Source organism: Malaclemys terrapin, chromosome 5 (genome assembly GCF_027887155.1).
Source record: "Malaclemys terrapin pileata isolate rMalTer1 chromosome 5, rMalTer1.hap1, whole genome shotgun sequence".
Classification (NCBI taxonomy): Eukaryota; Metazoa; Chordata; order Testudines; family Emydidae; genus Malaclemys; species Malaclemys terrapin.
Window position 1 is genome coordinate 20779003 of NC_071509.1, and position 25275 is coordinate 20804277.

Below are 25275 nucleotides of genomic sequence, written 5' to 3' on the forward strand. Positions count from 1 at the left end.
ATTTAGAGGCTGGGTAGAGCTAGAGAAAAACAGAACAGTGAGGTAAATCTAATGCATCCTGTAACTGTGTTGTGCACAGCTACCCTTCCTGTCCCCTCCCAAGTGTGGTTAACAATATCTTGTGATATTTTCATTGCTAAAGAGTAGGGCTTCGAAAATATCTCACTGTCTGCTTCTGCTCTGTCATGCGGATACACATTTGTATTGGTTCAGTATGTAAAATTAAATGCTTTTAAAAACCTGTGTGAAGCATGAAGTTTATATAAATGTGAAATATTTTGATATGCTTAGACTGATACATATCTATTGATCACTTAGCCTCTCCACAAAATGTATACATATACACATCTTCACTGTGTTAAGAAAATAGTGATCTTAAGGTCTGATAAGAGTAGAGAGGTTAAAGTCTCTTATATTGTTACCTTCATCTTACAATAAATGAATTAAATATACCTTCATGAGATAATTAATAAAGAAATCCTGATTGTATTTATGAAATGTGAAAAACTACTCTTGATATAACATCAAAGTTGATCGCCTTCAAAAGGTTCAGTATCTACAGTGATTAATTCTGTCATGTTGATTACCCTGTATATTATATAGTCTGTACCATAAAACATACAGTATGTATTTGTACAGTGGCCAGCGAGGTTCTGGTCCATGTCTTGGACCCCTACGTGCTGTCATAATAGTGGTAGTATTAATGCTTATTCTTACATGGAAAATAGAATAAAAAAGGCTATTTATGTACAATTTGTTTTTTTAACATTGCAGTAAAACCTGAGTTTTAAGTGCTTAATTCCTTAACTTTAATGGTCATGATTTCTTGACTTCAGTCTTGCATTGTTTCCTTGTTCTGTCACTTTTTTTTGCTTCCTTTTTAAAAGAAAAACCATTTGAGAGGTAAAGGGAGCCAGATGCATTTGAGAACCCTTTGAAATTGAACCTTCAAGATATTGATTGAACTCTGTATGGCATCACAATATACATGTGGGATTGTATTTATTTTCTGTAAAGATTAATGATAGAAACACACTTGTTAATATGATATTGATATTGTAATGCTAATAAAGGAAGGAAATTCACTATAGACTTCTGGCCTATCCTAAACCTGCTTGGATATATCTAGATATTTTCAGATTCTCCAGAGCTGTGAATTTTCTTATAAAATGTGCACATCTGGATAGATGGAAGTTTTTCTGATCTTGTGGATGGGTCACAATCCTATGTCTAATTTTAAGAGTTAATTTGAATTATGGGTTCGGAAGGAGGATGATCTGCATGGAAAGTGCCTGGATGCTAAACATTTTTGCCCATGGTAGAAAGTTGGAATACACACGAGATATTAAAGACAATGAGGGAATTGTTATGAGACTCACATTTGCTTGTTTAGATTCCCTTGCTTGCAGGAAAAAATAGTCCAGTCCACTTGCAAAATATCTGGCACCTCTCTGTAGAAATGAGAATGACCCAAGGCTACAATATATGCTCGGCAGAGGAGAGAGAGCATATTGTAGCATTGGATTGACTTGTAGACTACTCTTGTTTACATAGGGCTTTGTTTTCCTTTTAGGAGGGTGTGGCAAACGGAATGGACGCAGTAAGAAATGGAAGGAGATGCTAAAGTTACCACCTCTCAGTTATTGTGAAGACCTTAGACGTTCAATCGGTAGGTGTGTGTGTGTAATACGCAAGTCTAATTTCTTTTGGGAGTATGCCATTATCCAATGAAGGTATTTCTTCTTGCTTCTGACTAGATAGTTTGCTAGTTTGTAATCCTATCTCAAGTCCTCTAATTTAATTGAGAATTCCTGAGGGGAAAGCAATCATCACAGCTACTGTTGATTGTGCCCAAGAAAACTGCTCCTGAAATCTCATTAACTTGTGATTTAAAGGCATCATTATGTTCTGGTTTGGGTCTCAAAAACTAAGCATCCTCATCAGACTGTTAAAATTGCAGATGCTAACGAGTTACTAGCAACAATGTTAGAGTGGCCTGTTCAAGGAAATCTGGGTATACTGCTGTGACTGTGACAACATGCCTTTCTGAAGCAATGACCTATAATTGCCTCAAATTGGATAATCCTTTTCTTTGTTTTTAAAGCCTCTTTAAATTAGCTCTGAAGAACTGAAATCAAAACGTAAACCCCTTCAGTGGGAAACCTTTTGAACCAGAAAGCTTCTGCATAAGCACCAAGCTACCATGAAAGTGCATTAATTCTTACTTTGGACACAGATGTTGCAAATAAAACTACCAAGATAAAACTTCTTAATCAGCTTTGGCATCTGTAAGACAAACAGGAACTATCAGCTTTATTTCCCCACCCCCAAAATTTGACTATACTGTTTAATACCGTAATCCACATTTTTTTTTCTCTTGTTCCGCTTTTGCTCGCGCTCTCTCTCTCTCTCGTCCTTCCTGCCCCCCTTTTCTCTCTTTGGCCTTTATTCCCTTGCTCACCAGAAAAACATCCCAGGCTCCCAAATTCAAGATCCAGTTGTCCTTGGACACACCTATTTTTAAAAAAAAACACCCTTTTCCTTAATGTACATCATTAATGTGCATACTGTCTGAAGGAAGGGTAGAGATGTTGATTTCGTATTTGTTCCAGGATGTTGGCCAACTGCTTGGTTTAGGAAGAAGCTTTCTGATTAACTTGTTATTGCATAATAGTTCGTTATGGGGATTTTTACACTTTCCTCCAAGCATTACTTAAAGTGTAAGTCTGTTTTGATAGAGAGTCTTTCTGTTCACTGATTGTACAGCACCTTGCACAATGGGGCCCTGGTCCATGGCTAGGGTTTCTAGCTGCTACAATAATACAAATAATTGATGTATTACTAACCCTATCTGATGTTGAATATATGGACCACAGATATTTTGGTCAAATGATTATAGTGGAATTCAAATAGAGAAGCTGATCCCACAGTACTTGGTCACATGAGTAGTCCTGTTTATGGTAATGAGACTCTTCATGTGAGTAAGGTCTACAGAATCAGCTTGCTTTTGTTTGCATTGGGGCTGGCACTTCACTATGTAATATACAGGACCTTGTCAAGTGTTTTTCCTTAATTTATTAGCAATTAGCAGCTAATTTAATATAAAAGTTTTACACTATTTTGTGTGTGTGTATGGTGGGATGTTGGAGGCAGCAGTGGTAGTAAGCAAGTCTCTGTCACTTTCCTTTGTAACCTTTACAGCTGGTTTAGCCCTGCTCCTTTTGACACGTTACTGATTACATGAAATCTTGGTGGTCCTATCTGAATGGGAATCTGCAATATAAATGCTCTGAATCGGTGTTTCTCAAACTTTTGTACTGGTGACCCTTTTTACATAGCAAGGCTCTGAGTGCTACCCCCTACCTCCTACCCCCTTATAAGTTAAAAACACATTTTTATATATTTATTTAACACCATTATAAATGCTGGAGGCAAAGCAGGGTTTGGGGTGGAGGCTGACACCTCGTGACCACCCCAGGTAATAACCTCATTGACCCCCTAAGGGGTCCCGACCCCCAGTTTGAGAACCCCTGCTCTAAATGATGCTTTATCTGTTGCAGTCTCAAATTGGGATAGGTAAGGGGTGCGAAGAACAGCACTCTGGCTTGTAATGATGTCATTTGTTTAATCTCTTCTTTTACCCAGAAAAAAACTATAACCAGCTCTGTGACAAGCAGCCAATAGGGAGACTTCTCTTCAGACAGTTCTGTGACACTAGGCCAGATTTGAAGACATGCATTGAATTCCTGGATGCAGTGGTAAGCAGTAGACTCCGCCTAGAAGGTCCCCAGCCTTATTCTTCTGAGGAATTAGGAACTGGCGCAAGTAGCCTATTTTTAAGTTTTATAAAATGTGCCTGCCACATTCTCTAGCTCCAAAGGCATACTAATACCACAACTGTTAAAATGTAGCAAAACTGATTCAGTGTCAACTAAAGAGCTCAGCAAAAGAAATTCAATGCCCTTAATGGCTACAACTTCTGACAAAATCTGGAGTAAATTTGTACGTCTTGTAGTGTGCCTTAGAGGTCAATAATTTTGGGCTCCATTGGGGGAAACCTTAGTTCACTGAAAATGCTCTTCCTGCTTATGTACAGTTCTAAGTTTCAGTATCTCACTTGATATATCAGTTTAGTTAGGTGCTCTCTAAGAGCTGGTCTACACTGAAAACTTACCTTGACACATGCTTCTCTAAGGAGTGTGAAAAGTCCACACCTCTGAGAGACATATTTTTGCTGACTTAATCCCCAGCATAGACAGTGCTAGGTCGATGGAAGAGAGGGAGGTTGCTGTCGTGTCTACAGTGTAGCACTACAATTGTACAGCTGTGTGTGTAGGCATAGCCTAAGGCAGTGGTTCTTAACCTGGGGTGCATGATGCCCTTTCTGGGGGTGCGAGACATGCCAGATTTTTTTAGACGGTAAGTCATCGAAAACACAAATTAAGCACAGGCACATAAGTACAACTGTTTTGTTTCATCAAGCCTATGTATTTATTAACATTATACATTTCTTAACGATTACTGTAATATACAAACAAAAATATATCTAGGTTTAAGGGATGCTATAAGATATTTTTTAGTTTTAAGGGGTGCGAGAACATATTTTGAGAACCAAAGGGCTGCAGGCTGCAGTAAAGGTTAAGAACCACTGGCCTAAGGATACGTCTACACTGCAAATTTTTGCTGACCTAAGTTACCTTGACATAAAGCTTCCATAGAATCATAGAATCATAGAATATCAGAGTTGGAAGGGACCTCAAGAGGTCATCTAGTCCAACCCCCTGCTCAAAGCAGGACCAATTCCCAGCTAAATCATCCCAGCCAGGGCTTTGTCAAGCCGGGCCTTAAAAACCTCCAAGGAAGGAGACTCCACCACCTCCCTAGGTAACGCATTCCAGTGTTTCACCACCCTCCTAGTGAAATAGTTTTTCCTGATATCCAACCTGGACCTCCCCCACTGCAACTTGAGACCATTGCTCCTTGTTCTGTCATCTGCCACCACTGAGAACAGCCGAGCTCCATCCTCTTTGGAACCCCCCTTCAGGTAGTTGAAGGCTGCTATCAAATCCCCCCTCATTCTTCTCTTCTGGAGACTAAACAATCCCAGTTCTCTCAGCCTCTCCTCATAAGTCATGTGTTCCAGACCCCTAATCATTTTTGTTGCCCTCCGCTGGACTCTTTCCAATTTTTCCACATCCTTCTTGTAGTGTGGGGACCAAAACTGGACACAGTATTCCAGATGAGGCCTCACCAATGTCGAATAAAGGGGAACGATCACGTTCCTCGATCTGCTGGCAATGCCCCTACTTATACAGCCCAAAATGCCGTTAGCCTTCTTGGCAACAAGAGCACACTGTTGACTCATATCCAGCTTCATATCCACTGTGACCCCTAGGTCCTTTTCAGCAGAACTGCTACCTAGCCATTCGGTCCCTAGTCTGTAGCAGTGCATGGGATTCTTCCGTCCTAAGTGCAGGACTCTGCACTTGTCCTTGTTGAACCTCATCAGGTTTTTTTCTGCCCAATCCTCTAATTTGTCTAGGTCCCTCTGTATCCGATCCCTACCCTCTAGTGTATCTACCACGCCTCCTAGTTTAGTGTCATCTGCAAACTTGCTGAGAGTGCAGTCCACACCATCCTCCAGATCATTAATAAAGATATTAAACAAAACCGGCCCCAGGACCGACCCTTGGGGCACTCCACTTGAAACCGGCTGCCAACTAGACATGGAGCCATTGATCACTACCCGTTGAGCCCGACGATCTAGCCAGCTTTCTATCCACCTTACAGTCCATTCATCCAGCCCATACTTCTTTAACTTGGTGGCGAGAATACTGTGGGAGACAGTATCAAAAGCTTTGCTAAAGTCAAGAAATAACACATCCACTGCTTTCCCCTCATCCACAGAGCCAGTTATCTCATCATAGAAGGCAATTAGGTTAGTCAGGCACGACTTCCCCTTCGTGAATCCATGCTGACTGTTCCTGATCACTTTCCTCTCCTCTAAATGTTTCATAATTGATTCCTTGAGGACCTGCTCCATGATTTTTCCAGGGACTGAGGTGAGGCTGACTGGCCTGTAGTTCCCCGGATCCTCCTTCTTCCCTTTTTTAAAGATGGGCACTACATTAGCCTTTTTCCAGTCATCTGGGACCTCCCCCGATCGCCATGAGTTTTCAAAAATAATGGCTAATGGCTCTGCAATCTCACCCGCCAACTCCTTTAGCACCCTCGGATGCAGCGCATCCGGCCCCATGGACTTGTGCACGTCCAGTTTTTCTAAATAGTCCCGAACCACTTCTTTCTCCACAGAGGGTTGGTCACCTTCTCCCCATGCTGTACTGCCCAGTGCAGCAATCTGGGAGCTGACCTTGTGCGTGAAGACAGAGGCAAAAAAATCATTGAGTACATTAGCTTTTTCCACATCCTCGGTCACTAGGTTGCCTCCCTCATTCAGTAAGGGGCCCACACTTTCCTTGATTTTCTTCTTGTTGCTAACATACCTGAAGAAACCCTTCTTGTTACTCTTAACATCTCTTGCTAACTGCAACTCCAAGTGTGATTTGGCCTTCCTGATTTCACTCCTGCACGCCTGAGCAATATTTTTATACTCCTCCCTGGTCATTTGTCCAATCTTCCACTCCTTATAAGCCTCTTTTTTGCGTTTAAGATCAGCAAGGATTTCACTGTTTAGCCAAGCTGGTCGCCTGCCATATTTACTATTCTTTCTACACATCGGGATGGTTTGTTCCTGCAACCTCAATAAGGATTCTTTAAAATACAGCCAGCTCTCCTGGACCCCTTTGCCCTTCATGTTATTCTCCCAGGGGATCCTGCCCATCTGTTCCCTGAGGGAGTCAAAGTCTACTTTTCTGAAGTCCAGGGTCCGTATTCTGCTGCTCTCCTTTCTTCCTTGTGTCAGGATCCTGAACTCGACCATCTCATGGTCACTGCCTCCCAGGTTCCCATCCACTTTTGCTTCCCCTACTAGTTCTTCCCTGTTTGTGAGCAGCAGGTCAAGAAAAGCTTTGCCCCTAGTTGGTTCCTCCAGCACTTGCACCTGGAAATTGTCCCCTACACTTTCCAAAAATTTCCTGGATTGCCTGTGCACCGCTGTATTGCTCTCCCAGCAGATATCAGGGTGATTAAAGTCTCCCATGAGAACCAGGGCCTGTGATCTAGCAACTTCTGCTAGTTGCCAGAAGAAAGCCTCGTCCACCTCATCCCCCTGGTCTGGTGGTCTATAGCAGACTCCAACCACGACATCACCCTTGTTGCTCACACTTCTCAACTTTATCCAGAGACTCTCAGGTTTTTCTGCAGTATCATACCGGAGCTCTGAGCAGTCATACTCCTCTCTTACATACAACGCAACTCCCCCACCTTTTCTGCCCTGCCTGTCCTTCCTGAACAGTTTATATCCATCCATGACCGTACTCCAGTCATGTGAGTTATCCCACCAAGTCTCTGTTATTCCAATCACATCATAGTTCCCTGACTGTGCCAGGACTTCCAGTTCTCCCTGCTTGTTTCCCAGGCTTCTTGCATTTGTGTATAGGCACTTAAGATAACTCAACGATCGTCCCTCTTTCTCAGCATGAGACAGGAGTCCTCCCCTGTTGCGCTCTCCTGCTTGTGCTTCCTCCCAGGATCCCATTTCCCCACTTACCTCAGGGCTTTGGTCTCCTTCCCCCGGTGAACCTAGTTTAAAGCCCTCCTCACTAGGTTAGCCAGCCTGCTGGCGAAGATGCTCTTCCCTCTCTTCGTTAGGTGGAGTTAGTATATTGCTTGTGCGCATGCGTACTTTGCTTCTTGCATTGGTACTGCAGGTACTCCCCAGGAGTGATTGTGTTGATGCACAGTGCAATGCACCATGGCTAGGTAGCTCAGTGTTCAGCTCACCGTTCTCCAACACAATGTCTTTCAGGACGTTTTGGCAATGCATGGTGGAGCAGAAATGAGTCACACAGGACAAGTTCCTATCATGCAACTTTCTCCACCGCATAATGTCATCTCTATCCTATAATTTTCATGCCTATTTTGAAAATCCCTCGAACCCATGTGGGACTTGTCACTCTCCACCATAGCTGATAGAAACATGGAGCCTGCAGAGCTCTGAACTATTGCCATGAGCATTCTAAACACAGGACACACAATACTCTGGTATTTGCAGAGCTGCAAGAAGAGATGAGGGAACATGATGATTTCCTGAAGGGCAGATTGCTGTGGGACATAGCAAGAATCAATTCAAGGTTGTTGGAGGCATTCACAGAGCAGCTGTAAATGATGGAGCCTGAGAAATGAGTACTGACGAGTGAGATTGTATCATAATGCAGGTTTGGGATGATGAGCAGTGGCTGCAGAACTTTTGGATGCGCAAGCCCACAGTCCTGGATCTGTATACTGAGTTTGCCCCAGAGCTGGAACACCATAATGAGGGCTGCACTGACAAAGCTATTGCCGTTTACTTCTCCACTGTGGAAACTTGCAATTCCAGGTTGCTACCGGTCAGTAGGAAGTCATTTTGGAATTGGAAAATCCACTGTGGGGGACCGTTGTGATGCAAGTGTGCAGGGCCATTAATCATCTCCTGCTATGTAGGATGGTGATTCTTGCCAATGTGTGGGATGTAGTGGATGGATTTGCAGCAATGGGATTCCCAAACTGCCTGAAGCATATTCCTGTTTTGGCACCAGACCCCCACCTTGCCACCGAGTACATCAACAAAAGGGCTACTTTTCTATGGTTATGCGAGCACTGGCAGATCACTAGGGAGGCTTCATCAACGTCAAAGTTGGCTGGTCAAGCAAAGTGCATGATGCTTGTATCTTTAAGAACACAGGCCAGTTCAGAAAGTTATAAGCATGGACTTTCTTTGCCGACCAATAAATTACCATTGGCGATGTTGAAATGCCAATCGTGATCCTGGGGGACCCAGCCTATCCCTTATTGCTCTGGCTCACAAAGTTGTATACCAGCACCTCAACAGCACCAAGGAAATATTCAACTGCTGGCTTAGAAGATGAAGAACGTTAAACATGCTTTTGGTAGATTAAAGGGGTGCTGGTGTTATTTACTCACAAGGTTGGCTCAGATTGAGAAAAATATCCCAATGGTTATAGCTGCCTGTTGTGTCCTATATAATGTCTGTGAAGCAAAGGGGGAAAAGTTGCCATGGGGTTGAGGTGGAATGGCTGTCTGCTGAGTTTGAATAGGCACATAAGGGCTATTAGACAAGCTCAGCACAGAGCTATATGGCTCAGGGAGGCTTTGAAAGAACACTTTAACAGCGAGCTACAGTAATGCGTTGTGGTGTACTGTGCTGTACATGGCCCTGCTGTTCGGGCGCCCATTATGAATTGTGTGGTGCTTGAAGTACATCTAAGAATATGACACTGACAATGCACCTATTAATTTTGTGGTGCTTGGAGTACATTTATGATTATTACATGTTTTTTCACTGATCCTATGAGTTGTCACATTGTACAGTAGCAAGAAAGTAAGTGGGTTCACTACTGCTAGGCATTCTGCAACATATATTGGGAACTAATAAACATGAATTATTTCCCAAACAATAGAGTTTCATTGACTAACGTAAACACTTAAAAAAAAAAAAATTCTGAGCAAGTTAAAAGCAAATACTTTAGAACCTTAATAAAGGTATGGAACTGAGGTTAAAGAAGGGAAGGACCATTCATATCCATTTTAGCTACACATACATAAGCTGTGGCTCTCACACATCAGTATATGTAAAGCTGTTGTTGTCCTTAATGTCCTCCTGAGTGTAGTGGCGGGGTAGGAATGTAGCCCCTGATCCCATGTGGAAGGTTGAGGCAGGGTCTAGTGAGGTGCTTTACTGGAGTTCTCCATGGACTGCAAAGGAAAGCTAGTCCATGATTTGTTGAATCAGTAAATCCACAAGAATCTGCAGCATCTGTGTTTTCAGCCAAAGAAGCCTATTATATCTTGTAAAAGCAGCAAAGAGTCCTGTGGCATCTTATAGACTAACAGACGTATAGGAGCATGAGCTTTCGTGGGTGAATGCCCACTTCTTCGGATGCATGACTATTATATCTTGGTGCATCTCCCTCTCATTTTCCTGCTGGTACTCCTAGGGATTTCTCCTGTCCACTCTTTCCTCCTCCATACAGTCTGCAGTATTTATCCTCCAGGCCCTCTGGTCATGATCTGTTGCATCACTAACTTGCAGAATCTCGCCGACTATGTCATCCCAAGTCCTCTTCTTTCTTCTCCTTATCTGGTTCAGGCATTCCACAGGTGTGGAGGGGAAACTCCTCAAGGCCGCAATGGCAGCAGCTATGGATAAAATGTGGAGAGGTATCATTGTCAGTATAGTTTGCTACAGAAAACAAAAGTAAAGTTTCAGAACTCCCTTCCCTTGTTCCCCTAAAGGTTTAAACAAGACATACTTATTGACATTTCTACTTTGGAGTGCTTGTTCATGGTGCCACTAAAAGCACCAGCCATGGTGAGCATGGCCTGCCACGGGTGAGGGAAATGAGGTGGGAATTGCTCAGTTGCATGAAACTATGAGTACAGGGCAATGGCACTGAAAACTGGCACCATTTTACACAGGCAGTGGTAATTTTAGCTGATATCTCACTCCTGAGGGTAACAAAGGCACAGAGAACACAGCTGCTGCTGACATCCTGGAGCCACCTGGGGCCTGTATGCTGTGGCCTACTTATTGTAATGGTGCCTGCCGAAGTTCTCCAACTGGTGCGGAAAAGTGTCCTCCTGAGGAGAAAGAAAGAAGGGTGCCATCCCTAGAAATCTTTGGGAGAGGATTGCAGTGTACCTCCATGAAAGTTTCATCAAGATATCTCAGGAGGATTCAAGGGCCATCCCTGTGTACATAAAGAAACTGCTTCTCATGCCCCCTCTGCTTAACTCTGCAAGGGAGTGAAAAGTAGATAGCTACTCTACCTCTTCTAGTATGAGTAAATTAACAAAAAATCAATAGCTGTTTCCTGCTAAATTGGGAGGCACCATCACTAATGAGAAATAAATTTACACGTTTTCCTGAGGTTTCTTCCCTTGCATTGGGCTCACCCATGTTCAACTGCTGGGACTGACTGGACTGTGGTGGAGTCTCAAACAGGTCTTGGATCGGGGCATAGCGGGCCCCTCACCCCCCCTTGGTCACATGTCCCACATTCTCCTCCTTTATCTCCTCCTTGCTGTTCATGCCAGGGACCTGTGACTCAGACTCCTTGGAGGTATCCACAGTGGTGTGTGGAGCAGTGCGGGGGGGTCTCTAAGTATGGCATGCAGTTCTTCGTAAATGTGGCAGGTCTGCAGCTTGGCACCAGATCAATTGTTGGCCTCCCTGGCCTTCTGATATGCCTGCCATAGTTCCTTTGCTTTCAAATGGCACTGCTGCTGATTGCTGTCATACCCCTTCTCCTACATCCCATGTGCAATCTGCTCATAGTTGTACATGTTTATATGTCTGGTCCGTAGCTCTGCTTGCAACAGTCTTTTCTCCCCACAGGCTGAGAGCCAATATCTCCAATCTACTCCAGGCTGGAGCGCATCTGGAGCGTGTAGCTGGCATAGTCAGCCGGGCAGTTGCACATAACAATGGAGAGCTGCCAGTTGTGTTAATCAAGATGGACAATCCGGAAAGGGCATTTCAAAAATGTGCAGGCTTTTAAAGAGGATGAGTTGGGCTTCCAGTCTCCGTGTCCCCTGCACAGTGGAGTTCACAACTGTGATTAGAGGGGTCAGGCGTTGTAGGACAGCTGCTGGAGGACTGCTAGGGTTGACATAGGTAATGCAGTGTCTACATTTGGGCTATGTTGACCTCAATATATTGACCATGGCTCAATGCTACTTGGGGAGGTGGTGTAAGTTCTCCATTACACAGACATAGTAACATCGATGGGAGACAAATTTTAAGTGTAGACACATCAATTCAAGGCAGTTTATGTTGACCGAACTTTGTAGTATAGACTATACCTAAGATAACAGGAACAAAACCAATTCCTAGAAACTAACACTAAGGCAATGTTGTCTCTGCCATACATGTCATCCTTCATGTGAGACCCATGCTGCTAATTAAACACCAGCCATTTTCAGCACTAGCTGTATCTTCTGAGTGGGCTCAAAGTATATTTGTATAGCTTTGTATATATTGTTCCTATTAAATTAGTCTGGATCTCACAAAGGCATGAATAGCTGTTGTGAGCCCCAGATCTGAGGCGAGAGTTTGCATTTTTTTCCCCCCAATTGAAAAGTTTTGGAGAGGAAGCATTCGTGAGAATTGCTGTTGCCAGATAAAACTAGAAGCATCTCAGAATCTAATATAACCCCCAAGTTGTGAATCTTACAGTCTAAGGGCTGGCATACCCTCTTAGTTAAAGGGGTCAGTTATAATATCTGCCATCTCTTCCAGATAGGTCCTCAACCAACCAGGATCCCCTCTTTCTTTTCTGGATTGAGCTTCAGACAGCTAACTCAAGTTCTTAAAACAGACAAAAGTAATGGTGTGAAGTAGACAAGCCAGTTTTCTTGTAGTCAAATAATGACCTAATTTTCTATAAACTTTCTCCTTTTGGCATATCAGAATTACAGAGTCCTGGGAACACAAGCGGTTTCGAAGTTTTTCAGCATATGCTGTCCAGCATAGGATTGAAATTTTTCCTCATATTCAGGCAGGAACTATATTTGAGACACAGAAATACAGTATAGAGTCAGGGAAGGAGGATCCCTGTTTTAAAAAAAAAAAAAAAAACTCTACAAGCCTAATGCATCTCTCCATTTAGTGTATTTTCTGTTATTATCCTAGGGACAACTTGATTTCTACATCATAAATATGTTGGGAGGCTGAAATGGCAAGTTCAAGGTAGAGTTAAGCCATGCTACATAGTTTATGTATTGTTAGTTTTAAGATGGATAATAGTCTGAAAAATCTTCAGGCAGTTGCAGGGGTGCTGGAACAATTTTTATAATGGAGATGCTGAGAGCCATTGAACCAAACTGTAAACTCTGCATATAATGGAAACCACTTCAAGCCAGGGGGTGCTGCAGCACCCCCCACATCTGTAGTTCCAGCACCTATGGCAGTTGTATGGCTTTAGAAAAGGAAGAGTTGAGAAAATGATTGAATAGGTTTTAGTCACCTCAAAAGTAGTCCTCACCTTACCATAAATCCATTCCAATATCTGGAGTGGGGGTTACTAAAGTGTGAAGAAACTACACTTTGAAGTAGTGACTCAAACTTCCTTCTCAATTTTTTTGTTATGCAGAATATTTGAAATTAGATGACATGGAAGCAAGTGTTCTTTAACTTCCTCTAAATTAGATGAAATGCTTGTTCCTGATTAGTGGAAATAAAACCATAAGGCTAAAAGTTTATATTAGATGACTAACTTCTTTGGCATAATATAAAAATGTTAAGACGCCTAATGTGTTGCTGCAGTTGATCAATCATTGCTGCAGAATTTGTATTTCCACTATTGGTATTACTTTAATTTCATGATAGCAAAAGTACTGACTTAATTGTTTAATTGAACTTTTTTGAAGTGATCAAAATCAAGATGTTCAAGCAGAAAAGCTATGTCTTGAGGATAATTTACTAGATTGATCATGGGACTGAATTCCAGGGAGTCTGGATTTCCAGTCCTAGCTGTGCCGCTGCCTGTGACTTTAGATAATAGATTCATAGATTCATAGATTATAGGACTGGAAAGGACCTCGAGAGGTCATCGAGTCCAGTCCCCTGCCCGCATGGCAGGACCAAATACTGTCTAGACCATCCCTGATAGACATTTATCTAACCTACTCTTAAATAAGTCATTTAGAACCAAAATTTCATAAATAGCTTCTAATTTTGGGTGTCTTTATATTTGGGTGCTCAACTTGAGACACTGAAGAGCCTGATATTTATTCATTCCAGAGAAGTGTAGTGCCTGTACACATTGACTTCATTTGAAGTTATAGGTATTAGGGCTTCTGAAAATGAGCTCCCTAGATATTTCAAGTTAAGTACACACAATTCAAACTCCCTTTGAAAATGTGACCCTTAGAGATACCACTGAACATGAAATAACACTTGTTTGAAAATGTACCTGCTGTAGTTATTAATAACACCTAAGCTTTCAGTAACTGTATTGTTAGTAATTTTTTGTCTTTCCATGTTTTAACTTGTGCTTTTAATTGCGTTTTATATGTAGTCTTGATGTTTCCCTCACTCATTCACTCAGTTTCTTTTTTGCTGAATTAGACCCTCATAAATGTCAACAGGAGAGCAGAAAATTATTTCAAAGACATTTATTTAGATATTAATTTGTTTTTAAATTCAAGATCTACTATTTAGTGGGTGCTGTATCAGAAATCTGAATTCTCTATTGTTGTAGCCATATCGGTCCCAAGATATTAAAGAGACAAGGGGGGGGCAGGTAATATCTTTTTTGGACCAACTTTTGTTGGTGAGAGAGACAAGAAGTTGGTCCAATAAAAGATTTTACCTCACTCACCTTGTTTCTCTATCATGAGTCCGTTTAACAAGATTCCTGTTGTGTGTCCCTTTAACTTTTATCTTGAGCAGTCTGTCTGTGTATACGGCAGGGATAATATCTTCTTGTCTCACAGGAGAGTGATAACAGTTATGTTTGTACTGTACAGTTATCTTTGAACTGATGAAGCTCTGTATTCATAGTTTGGGGGAGGAGGGGTTTAAATGTCAAAAAGGACCATTAGCTCCTCTAGTCTGGCCTTCTGTATATCATAATCCATTACATTTCTCCAAGTTATTCCAGTAACTTGTTTGACTAAAGCATACCTTCCAGAAAGATATCAGTCTAGATTTGCAAACATCAAAAGAAGGGGAATCTACAAGTTCCCTTGGTAGTTGGTTCCAATGAGTAATCATACTCTAGCCCTTGAATCAATTTTGTGGCTCTTTTCTGCACTCTCTCCAATTTTTCCCCATCCTTTTAAAAATGGGGACACCAGACCTGCATACATTATTCCAGTATCTGTGTCCTCAGTGCTGTATACAGAGGTAAAGTCACCTCCCTATACCTACTTATTATTCTCCTGCTTATACATCCAAGGATTGCCTTAGCTCTTTTTGCCACAGCATCGCTCTGGGAGCTCATGTTCAGTTGCTTGTCCATTGTGACCCATAATCAGAGTTATTGTTTTCCAGAATAGAGTCAACCATTCTGTAGTTATATCCTACTTTTTTTCCCCGTTCCTATACGTGTGATCTTGTATTTGTCTGTATTAAAATACACTTTGTTTGAATGGACCTAGTTTACCATGCAATCCTGATTACTCTGTATGATTACCTTGTTCTAGCTAATACTTACCACTCCGCCAATCTTTGTGTCAACCACACATTTTATTGGCAGTGATTCTTATGTTTGCTTCTTGATTGCTGATAAAAAATGTTGGGCCTAAGACCAATCTTGCAGAATCTCACTAGAAACACCTCCATTCAATGAGGTTGACGACTACCTTTTTAGATCCATCACTTAGCCAGTTTTTATTCCATTTAACATGTGCTTGTTTGATATTGTATAGTGCTAATTTTCAGTCAGAATGTTGTTGTGCTGTACTAAGTCAAATGTCTTACATAGTCTATTATATGTATGGCGTTATCTTTTATCAACCAAATTTGTAATCTCAGAAAGTGAAATCAGGTTGAAAACCTATTATTCATAAAACAGTATTGACTGCTGTTGATTATAGTCCCATCCTTTAAGTCTTTCTTAATTGAATCTCATATCAGCTTTTCCATTATTTTGCCTAGGAGTGATGTCAGACTAATCAGCCTAAGATTATGCACATCATCCTGCTGTGTAAGGCTTCCTATTATGTGAAATATAATTTCAGTGTAATTATGCATACTTCTAAGGCATAGCTTCTGGGGTTTTACAAATCAAATCTCCAGTTTCAATATGTCTTAAGAAAGGTACAGTTTTGGCATACTTAACTTTTTTTTTTTTTTTAAGATGGTATGGATAATTATCTGTTTCAGTATGCATCTTAAAAAAATCCCTAAATTCTTGAACGCCATAGATGAGAACAGTTTATAATCCATAGGTGAGATGCCTCCCAATATTTGTGATAGAAATCACGTGGCATCCCAGTTACTGTTGCAATATGAGGTAACAATGGATTTAATTTAATTTTCATTCCTTTTCCCTAGGCCAAGTATGAAGTGTCTTCAGATGAAAAGCGTAAAGATTGTGGTCTGAAAGTTTTAGACACATACTTCACTAACTGGGTAAATATATCCTGTTGCAAAATACTTTGTCAGACTGCATTGTAAGAGCTGACCAAATTAGAGCTCAAAACTGCAACAATTTCAGATGATATTTTAGTTTTCAAAATATTAAGAAGCAGATCGCTCTCAAAATGAGAAACTCTAATAAAATTTTGCAAGTCATTCTGGAATGTGGACTAGCCCTTCCTTTCAAGATTATTGCAAAACTTCATTAACTCAAGCACAAAATTTGACTGCTCTCTACCATTATTTTTTCATTAGCACTGTGAGATTTAAGTTTTCTCTATGTATGGTAAAAAAAAAATTTTTTAATTACTAGTCCTGGGCAAGCAGAATTTTGTGAGATTAGACTAAAACCCATTGACATCTAAACATCAAAAAGTAGCTAAATTGCTGTTTTAGCATATTACTTTAAAGTAGTGTGGTTTAGAGACCTGAGAATCATCGGATTGCAAGGAACTCTTGAGTACTAGATCTGGTTTTGCAGCTGACATGTTGTGTGGACTTGAGAACTTAGGTCTAAATTTTCAAAAGTGTTTCAGGTTTTGGCTGCCCAGCTTGAGAAACACAGGAGTTGATTTTTCAGAAGATGCTGGGCACCCAAAGCTCCTACTAAGTTTATTAATATCTGATTACTGCCCTGGTAAATTAAATATGCCTAGAGATGTCCCTGGTGGAATTCAAGGAGTCTTTCTTCTTCTCCCTATTCTGTCTATCGGAAGTTCTGTCAGGGATATAACTTCCATCCTCTTTTCTCCCTATCCTCTCCAATTGTTCTGGTTATGTTGAGGAAGCTTTATCTTGAGGAAGGTATGGATCTTGCGGGTGTCCTAAAAATGCTCAGGCTCTGGATTAGTCTCATCTTCTCTGGAAGCTTATTTAACAGTTGGCATGGTCTTTAAACCAGTGAAAACTGATCAGGCCTCTTAAGCCACCTAACCACCATGTCCCTAACTGGTTTTAAAATGTGTTTAGCTGAAGTTATTTGTTTTTAAACCAGTTAGAAAACTTCCTCTGATTAAGAGAGCAGAATTGGTTGCGAATCTGAAGGTGAAAGGCAATTTGGGTGGAAATGATCATGAAATGATAGATTTAATGAACTATAAGGAGAGGAAGGAGTGAGAACAGCAGAATAAGCACAATGGACTTCAGAAAACATACTTTAACAAACTCAGAGCACTGGTAGGTAAGGTCCCATGGGAAGAAAATCTAAGGGATAAAGTAGATCAGGAAAACTGGCAGTTTCTCAAAGAGAGAATATTAAAGGAAGAACTGCAATCTATCCTGATGCAAAGAAAAGCTAGGAAGAATAGTTAGAAGCCAATATGGCTGCATCAGGAGCTCTTTAATGACCTGAAAGTAAAAAACGATCCTACAAAAGTAGAAATATGGGCAAACTGCTAAAGAGTACAGAAAAAATAGCACAAGCATGAAGATACAAAATTCAGAAAAACAAGGCACAAAATGAGTTGCGCCTGGCAAGGGACATAAAAGGCCAATAAGAAGAGGTTCTTTAAATACATTAGGAGTGGGAGAAAGATGAAGGAAAGTGTAGGTCCTCTACTTAGGAGAAAAGGAGAGCTACAGATGATATCAAGAAGGCTGAGGTGTTTAATGCCTATTTTGCTTCAGTCTTCACTAAAAGGTTAATTGTGACCAGATGCATAACACAATTAATATTAATATTAACATCAAAGGGGAAGAAACCCAGCCAGATTAGGGAAAGATAAAGTTAAAGAATATTTAGTAAGTTAGATGTTGTCAAGTGGGCAGGGCATGATGAAATTCACTCTAGGGTACTTAGGAAACTAGCTGCAGCAGTCTTGTAACTGTTCCCCATCCTCCACATGTTCTCAAAGAGAATTGCTGAGGTCCGGAGGACTGGAGAAAGGCAAAAAAAAAGCACATATCTTTAAAAAGGGAACCAGAGAACTTGGGGAATTATGGGCCAATCAACTTAACTTCCACTATCTTTCCAGGAATTGAACAAATTATTGAACAATCATTTTGTAGGCACGTAGAGGATAATAGGATAATAAGCAATAGCCAACGTGAATTTGTCAAGAACAAATCATGCCAAACAAACCTGACATATATATTGATTTTTGGTAAGGCCTTTGGCCCAGTCCAACATGACATACTCATAAGCAAACTGGGAAATGAGGTCTGGATGAAATAACTATAAGGTGGGTGCAAAACTGGTTGAAAGACCATACTGCTTTGACATCATGTTGTACTCAACTCATCTAAGCAGTGCCTCACTTTCTACACTGCTATTTGTACCTGTGCTCAAGGGCATGCAGTGTATGTACTCTATACACTGTTGTAAATAGACAGCCTTAGGAAACAAAAATCAAATGCACAAATAGAAAACGGGGAATAATTGGCTAGGTAGTACAGTAAAAGCTGTTTTATCCGACACTTCACCAACCAGAAAGCTCTCTAAACCGGTGTGACTGGATTCCTAGGAGAGCCAACTGAGGTCACTCAATTAGGATGAACTGCAAAGAATGGGGGGCGCTCCAGCCCCAAACCTCCTCCCACACCCGAACACCCTCCCTCTTTGTTAACCGGCATTTTTCACTTACTGGAACCCCCCATTTCCTCAACATGCTGGATAAAACAGCTTTTACTGTAGTACTACTGAAAAAGATCTGGGGAGTATAGTGTATCACAAATAAAACATGAGCCAACAATGTGATGCAGCTGCGGGGGGGAAAAAAAGTGAATATCATGTATTAATAGGAGTGTCATATGTAAGACATGGGCGATAACTGTCCCGGCTGTCCTCAGCACTAGTGAGACCTTCGCTGGAGTACTGTGTCCAGTGTTGGGTCCCATACTTTAGGAAGGATGTGGACAAATTGGAGATAAGCCAGAGCAACAAAAATGATATTATTAAAAACAGGCCTATGAGGAAAGATTAAAAAAACTGGGCATGTTTTAGTCTTAAGGAAAGAAGACTGGGGAGGGGGGGACCTGATAAGCCTTCAAATATTGTAAGGCCTGTTATAAAGAGGATGGTGATCCATTGTTTTCCATGTCCACTGGAGGTAGGCCAAGAAGTAATGGGCTTAATCTGCAGCAAAGGAGATATTAGGAAAAACTTTCTCATTATAAAGGCTAATTACCTAGTGGACTAGGTTGCCAAGGGAGATTGTTGAATCCCCATCACTGAAGGTTTTTAAGAACAGGTTGGACAAAGACCTCTCAGGGATGGTCTGTATATACTTGATCCTGCCTGGGTGCAGGTGGATGGACTAGTTGACCTCTTGAGGGTCTCTTACAGCTCTACATTTTTATGATTCTTTATCTTTGTCAGATTACTAATTGTTTTCATTATTGTTTTTGGTTTGTATCATGTAAAGTCTGCAGCCCACTTACCGGAAATACCTCAGGATACAGTGAATGAATGTAAAACAAGACTGGAGCAGAACCCTTGCAAAGATCTTTTTAATGACTGCACTAGGTACGTGATGAATGTTGACTAAAAATGTTGGCTAAAAGTACACTGAAAATTTGTATTTCCAGGGAGGTTACAGGGAAAGTTTAAAGGGACACTATCAAATGAAATTCTGGTGAGGACACAACTAGGAATCTAGTGCTCTTTGTTTTCCTGTGTAGTGTATTCAGAACTCATGTTGTTCTTAGAGTTGCTTCTGTGCTGTAACAGAAGTGACGTTATTATTGTGCCTTTGACTTTAGTGGGAGTTGTGCAAATGTGTCCAAAGACAGAAGAATCTGGGACACTAATACAATGCGAGAGGAGAATACATACAGACCAAAAACATGTTTATCGAGCTAAAACTAGGTTTTTTGGTTTCTGGAAGTTCTGCAACTGTTATTGTTTGCAGACCCCTTTTAGTATTTATAGAGGATTCAGTAATGATTCTACTTTTAAAACTGATGAAATTTGCACTTAAAAACAGTTAAATCCCCTCTGTCATTTTAAATGAGTTTTTTGGAGTCTCCATACTGACTTAATAGATAGCACACTACACACTACCAGGCAAGTATTTTCACAAGTTCAAAAAACTGAATATGGGAGAACAGTATATTTTTCCTCTTCCTCTTACAAGTCAGGATTTTAGATGTACAGAGATGTGTTGAGGACAGTTTCCTTGTCTTGTTTTTAGACTATGCTAGGAAATCCTTTTATTGGAGCAGCCTGTTTATAAAAGTATTGCAGGACCAATGCTTACACAGCAGGACGGTCATACAATTTTCAGGACAGATGGCAACACTAATTACATTGCTAGCTCAAGAGGCATTATGTTGTCCTTGAAGTGCTCCAATCTCAAGATAGCAGACAAATAGGACAAGGTATGATTCTGGAAGCTGAGATTGTCACTTCAAGGACAGTAAAAACTATTGCTTCTTAAGAACCCACTAGTGGTTGGCTCTGTAGAGATGGTGGCAACTTACACCTCTACTGAAACAAAGCAGTATATCAGAATAAATTGGCTGGTGGAAGCTAGAAGACCTTCACCTAGGCAAATGTTCCTTTTGCAGACACAGTTGATGAGGACTGAAGGCCTCCTCACTATGCATCGTGACTGGGGATCTGAGTTGTTGGTGGAAGGGGAGTTTGGAGGGGATGGAGTGCTCATCATTTAAAATTTAAAAATCCTAAACATTTAAATGTGGTTTAGGACAAATTTCTTTGAACTTCAGGGGATGAATAACTAACTTTCTGGAATTTAGCTGTATGAATCCCATATATTTGTGGGAAGGGATAAAGGCTCCTGTTCTTCAAAGTGATCTATGGAGGCAGAGCATTCTGATTGCACAATGTCCAACTGAAGTCTTTAGAGCTGTTCATGGGCAGCAGAGTCTGCCTGCATGGTTTTGTTAACCTGCCTATCCATTTCTCTTAATTCTTTTGTTCTTGTGAACCAATCAAGTTGATAGGGAAATATTCTGATTTACTGCATTTAAAAACATAAAATAAGAAAAAAATCACACTACTTCCTGAATTTTTTTATCCATTATTAATGGTAAGAACTAAGATTTTTCTAGCTGAAATAGATTAGAGAAATATTTCTCTTTATTCCAGTTTTACTTTATGTATAGTTTCATTGTTTTCCCCCTCTCGTTTGTAGGAGACTATTTTTTTACTTCAGTAAAGGAGAGAAACTATTTTTTCCTTTTTTAAAAAGGAAAGTGTAAAATCATAAATCAAGACTTGTGTTATACCCAAAACTTCTATCAAGTAATTTTTTGGAAACTGTCTAGACTTCAAGTTGGCAGTGTCCAGGGATAAACAAAGGGATACTGATTTAAAATCCATGTGACTGTGGCCAACAACAGTATTTCAATATTGTGGATGAAAATCAGTTTTAAATGAGTGATCATGATTAACATTACTGACTATTTAGCACAACTTGTTTTGTTCTCAAGTAATACAGTGGCATTTCAGATACCTACACCAGGCAAAGGACTCTTCCTGAAAGGATAGTACATATTTACAAATGTTCAGTCTTCTAGAGTCCTTACACTTCTAATATTACTGGTTCTTCTAGGCATGCTTAATCATGTCGGATGAAAAGCTTACAACATTTGAGTCACAGCTTGGGTCACCTCCCCAGCAACTGAAAACTAAATACTATGCATAATTTGAGAATACGAGATAAAAAAGATGCACAGAATACACACTACTAAGAAGTTAAACAGATAACCTCCTCTTTTTTTGGACTTCCAGTGAATGTCTGTGTTCAGCAAGATGAGGCTTTCCCATCTTTTGTCTTGTCTTGCATTTTGTTGCTTAGTTTGAGGGAAGTGGTGTACAGGCCTAACCATAAGGTTTGGAAGGGTGGTTTTAATGATACAAGTTCAAATCCCAGAGAAGGATCTGCTCAGCTCTATATTCTTCTGAGGCAGATAATTTGTATGGTAGGCAATTACTTCGTACTGGTCTTTAAAAACTGAGGCCCTGTCTGCTCTGCATAGACCCAGAGAGGCTTTTATCCACCCCCCCCCCCCCCGCCAAACGAGGCATTTATTTCAGTGGGCACGATTACATGCATTCTGTAAACGAAAGATGTGGATGCAAAATTGTGCATTGCAACCTTGTCACCTTAGCAATGGAACTTATATTCCAAAATCACTTTAACAGTTTTAATAAAACCCATCTGAAATGATTGTCTAGTATTAATAAGTAACAGTCTTATAACTCTGATTTAAAATGTGTTTGCCAGTTGTCTTGTGAGTCTTCAGAGGTCTAACTTTGCTATGAAGTTTTTTGGCAGTTGTAATGTAACCTGATAGACTGTGTCCCAGTTGGTTGAGATGTTTTCGTGTAAGTGAAACTGTAACAATCAATTATTCCAGTTGTAAAACAATAACTGATGCATAGTATCCTGCTGAGTTGGGTCTGATAACTCATTCCCCTGACTACACAGATACCAAGATTTTAGGAGGTGGGAAGCTGGAGATTGCACTGTTCAGTGATGCTTCTAAAAGCAATTATGGGCAGAGGTTAGAAACTGCAGCCAAAGTAACTTTATGTTGATGCTATCTCTGGGAAAGGTATAGGTGATGGAGACTTTCTGGGAAAGGAATGCTTGGGGGTAAAAAATAAAAGCACAGTGGGAGCACTTCAAGGATTTTTGATCTAGTTAAATTGCAATCTTATCTGTTGATGTACAGATATCTTTTTAAATGGCTGCATCTATACTCATGATGGGACAGTGATACCAGCTCTCAAGGTGAGCCACATCCTCTGATCAGGCTGGCCTTGGAAAGCTGCTGAGAAGTGCTTCTGTTTTTGTCTCCACACCTGATACCCTCACCTCTTGTCCCAAAATTGGATCCCCTTCTGATCGAAAGGGGAAAGGAGTGCAGGCCTCTACATGCAATCCCCAAACAGGCCATGCTTATGGGGGGATGTCTCACCTCCCATGCCACCTTAAAATTAGCTCTGTTGGTGGGTCAGTCATTTTGATCTCTAATTCCTCAAGAATTATTTTAAAGCTTCCAACTTGCTAAAATAAGCAAGATCTGTTACTTCTGCACTCATTAGTGACCCTACACGTGCAGTTCTCAACGGAATTGCACTAGCTGCTCACTCTCTCTGAGGCAGGCACAGTAAACTCATTGTGTAGTGTAGTGCAGTAATATGTTCACTCCATCTCCCGACAAATTAATTGATACATCTAAATTGGTGTCTAATGAAGTGGTTAGCTTCTCATCCCTGATAGCACCAGTCTGCCAACATAAACGTGGATTGTTTTTGCAGGATTGTCCAGGATTATTTAAGTGGAGCACCTTTTGAGGCTTACCAACAAAGCATCTATTTCTCCCGTTTTTTACAGTGGAAATGGTTGGAAAGGTAAGGTATTTTTATATTTAACACTTACTGCATTAGTATATAAAAGCCAGCCAACTTGGGGCCCCATTGTACAAATATAGTAAATGACATTCCCTGCCTCAAAGAACGTACAGTCTAAAAGACAAGATGTAATGGGCTGATGAGATGACAAACAAATGGAGCTGTGGTAGACGTATTAATAATGAAAGCATCTGTTTAATGACCTCAAAGCATTTTACATTTAACCACTCTAAACTTTTAAAAATCTTTCTGTGTGCTTGTATAGTGCATAGCCCCCAATGGGCCTTGATTAGGGCCTTGGGTGCTATTATAATACCATTATATTAATCATTACAGCCCACTGTATGGTAAGGTAATTAACTGATTTTACAGGTGGGTTAACTGAGTCACTGGTTAAGTGACTTGCCCAACCATAGAGACCAAAATTTTTAAAATAGGGGCCTATGTTTAGGGTCCTAAATCCATATTTTAAGTCATTAAATAAGTGACCTGATCTTTTCAGAAGAGCTGTCACCTAGAAGCTCCATAGAGGTCAGTGGCCCCTGCTGGATGTTCAGTACTCTTGACAATCAAGCCTACTCCTTTAGGCTCCTAGGTGCCTAACCATGATTTTCACTGTAGGCTTCTATTACTGGAAAAATCTTTGTTTAAGCAAGCTAGAGGTAGATGCAGGAGGAAAATTAGGAAACTTTTATTCAGACCTGTCTAGACCAAATACCTCTGAAACATAGAACAAGCAAGGTGGTAAAACTTGTATTGGCTTCAGTGGGAAAAGAATTGAATCAGTGGTGAACACTTGAAAATCCCAGCTTGAAACAGTCTCCTCACAAACCATGCATGAGAAGAACAACCAACATGCGTGGCGGTGACATAGACCCTAAATTTTTGTTCATTCTGCTTGTAGCGACTGCTTGCTGCCCACAAGGGGGAGCCATGTCCATGAGCAAAAGCACCGTGGGCTGTAGTCCACGAAAGCTTATGCTCTAATAAATTTGTTAGTCTCTAAGGTGCCACAAGTACTCCTGTTCTTTTTGCGGATACAGACTAACACGGCTGCTACTCTGAAACCACCTTTTCTTTGGTATTCAGTTTATATTCTAATCCTTTCATCCACTCAAGTGAAGGAAAGGCATTTTGTAGTCTGGTGGTCATGGAAGTTATATAGGAAAAGAGGGAAGAAACAGAAACAAACAGGGCTCTGAAAGAAAAACAAAAAAATATAATTGGAAATGAGACCAGTAATTATTCCATTCTGTCTGTTAGGCAACCAGTAACCAAGAACACATTTAGATATTACCGAGTACTGGGCAAAGGAGGATTTGGAGAGGTGAGTACTGTGAGATCTCTACTTGTGTTTGCAACTCCTTGAAGGGAACATGGGGAAAAGGTAACTTACACTCTTCGTTCCTTGAATAAATAACAGATTTGATTAGATCAATTGTAATTCACCAATTTACCAAATTGAAAAGGCAGCATTTTTACTTTTAAACACTTGCATCTAACAAGACAGTTGGTTCGTGTAACAATTCTTTCCCACTGTTGTTACAAAAAACCCCCCTCAAAACCAAACAACCCAGTGTGTCCACCCATGAAACAGTTAAATTGGTTCTCCTGTATTTTACTTGTCTTCAGGGCTCCCAAGGGGGTTAGAAAAGAGAGAACTGTTTTTGTTCCAGTGTAAAACCTG

General features: G+C 40.7%; 1 protein-coding gene across 3 annotated transcripts in view; it reads left to right on the forward strand.

The window, feature by feature from the left end:
- Window positions 1–25275, forward strand: part of GRK4 (G protein-coupled receptor kinase 4) — a 79612-nt gene that overhangs the window by 19821 nt on the left and 34516 nt on the right. For all 3 annotated transcript variants that reach the window (XM_054028813.1, XM_054028814.1, XM_054028815.1), the window contains exons 2-7: window positions 1574–1669; window positions 3646–3758; window positions 16181–16258; window positions 19627–19727; window positions 23496–23588; window positions 24852–24915. In XM_054028813.1, the coding sequence (XP_053884788.1) occupies window positions 1574–1669; window positions 3646–3758; window positions 16181–16258; window positions 19627–19727; window positions 23496–23588; window positions 24852–24915 (545 nt within the window). The remainder of the gene's footprint in view (window positions 1–1573; window positions 1670–3645; window positions 3759–16180; window positions 16259–19626; window positions 19728–23495; window positions 23589–24851; window positions 24916–25275) is intronic.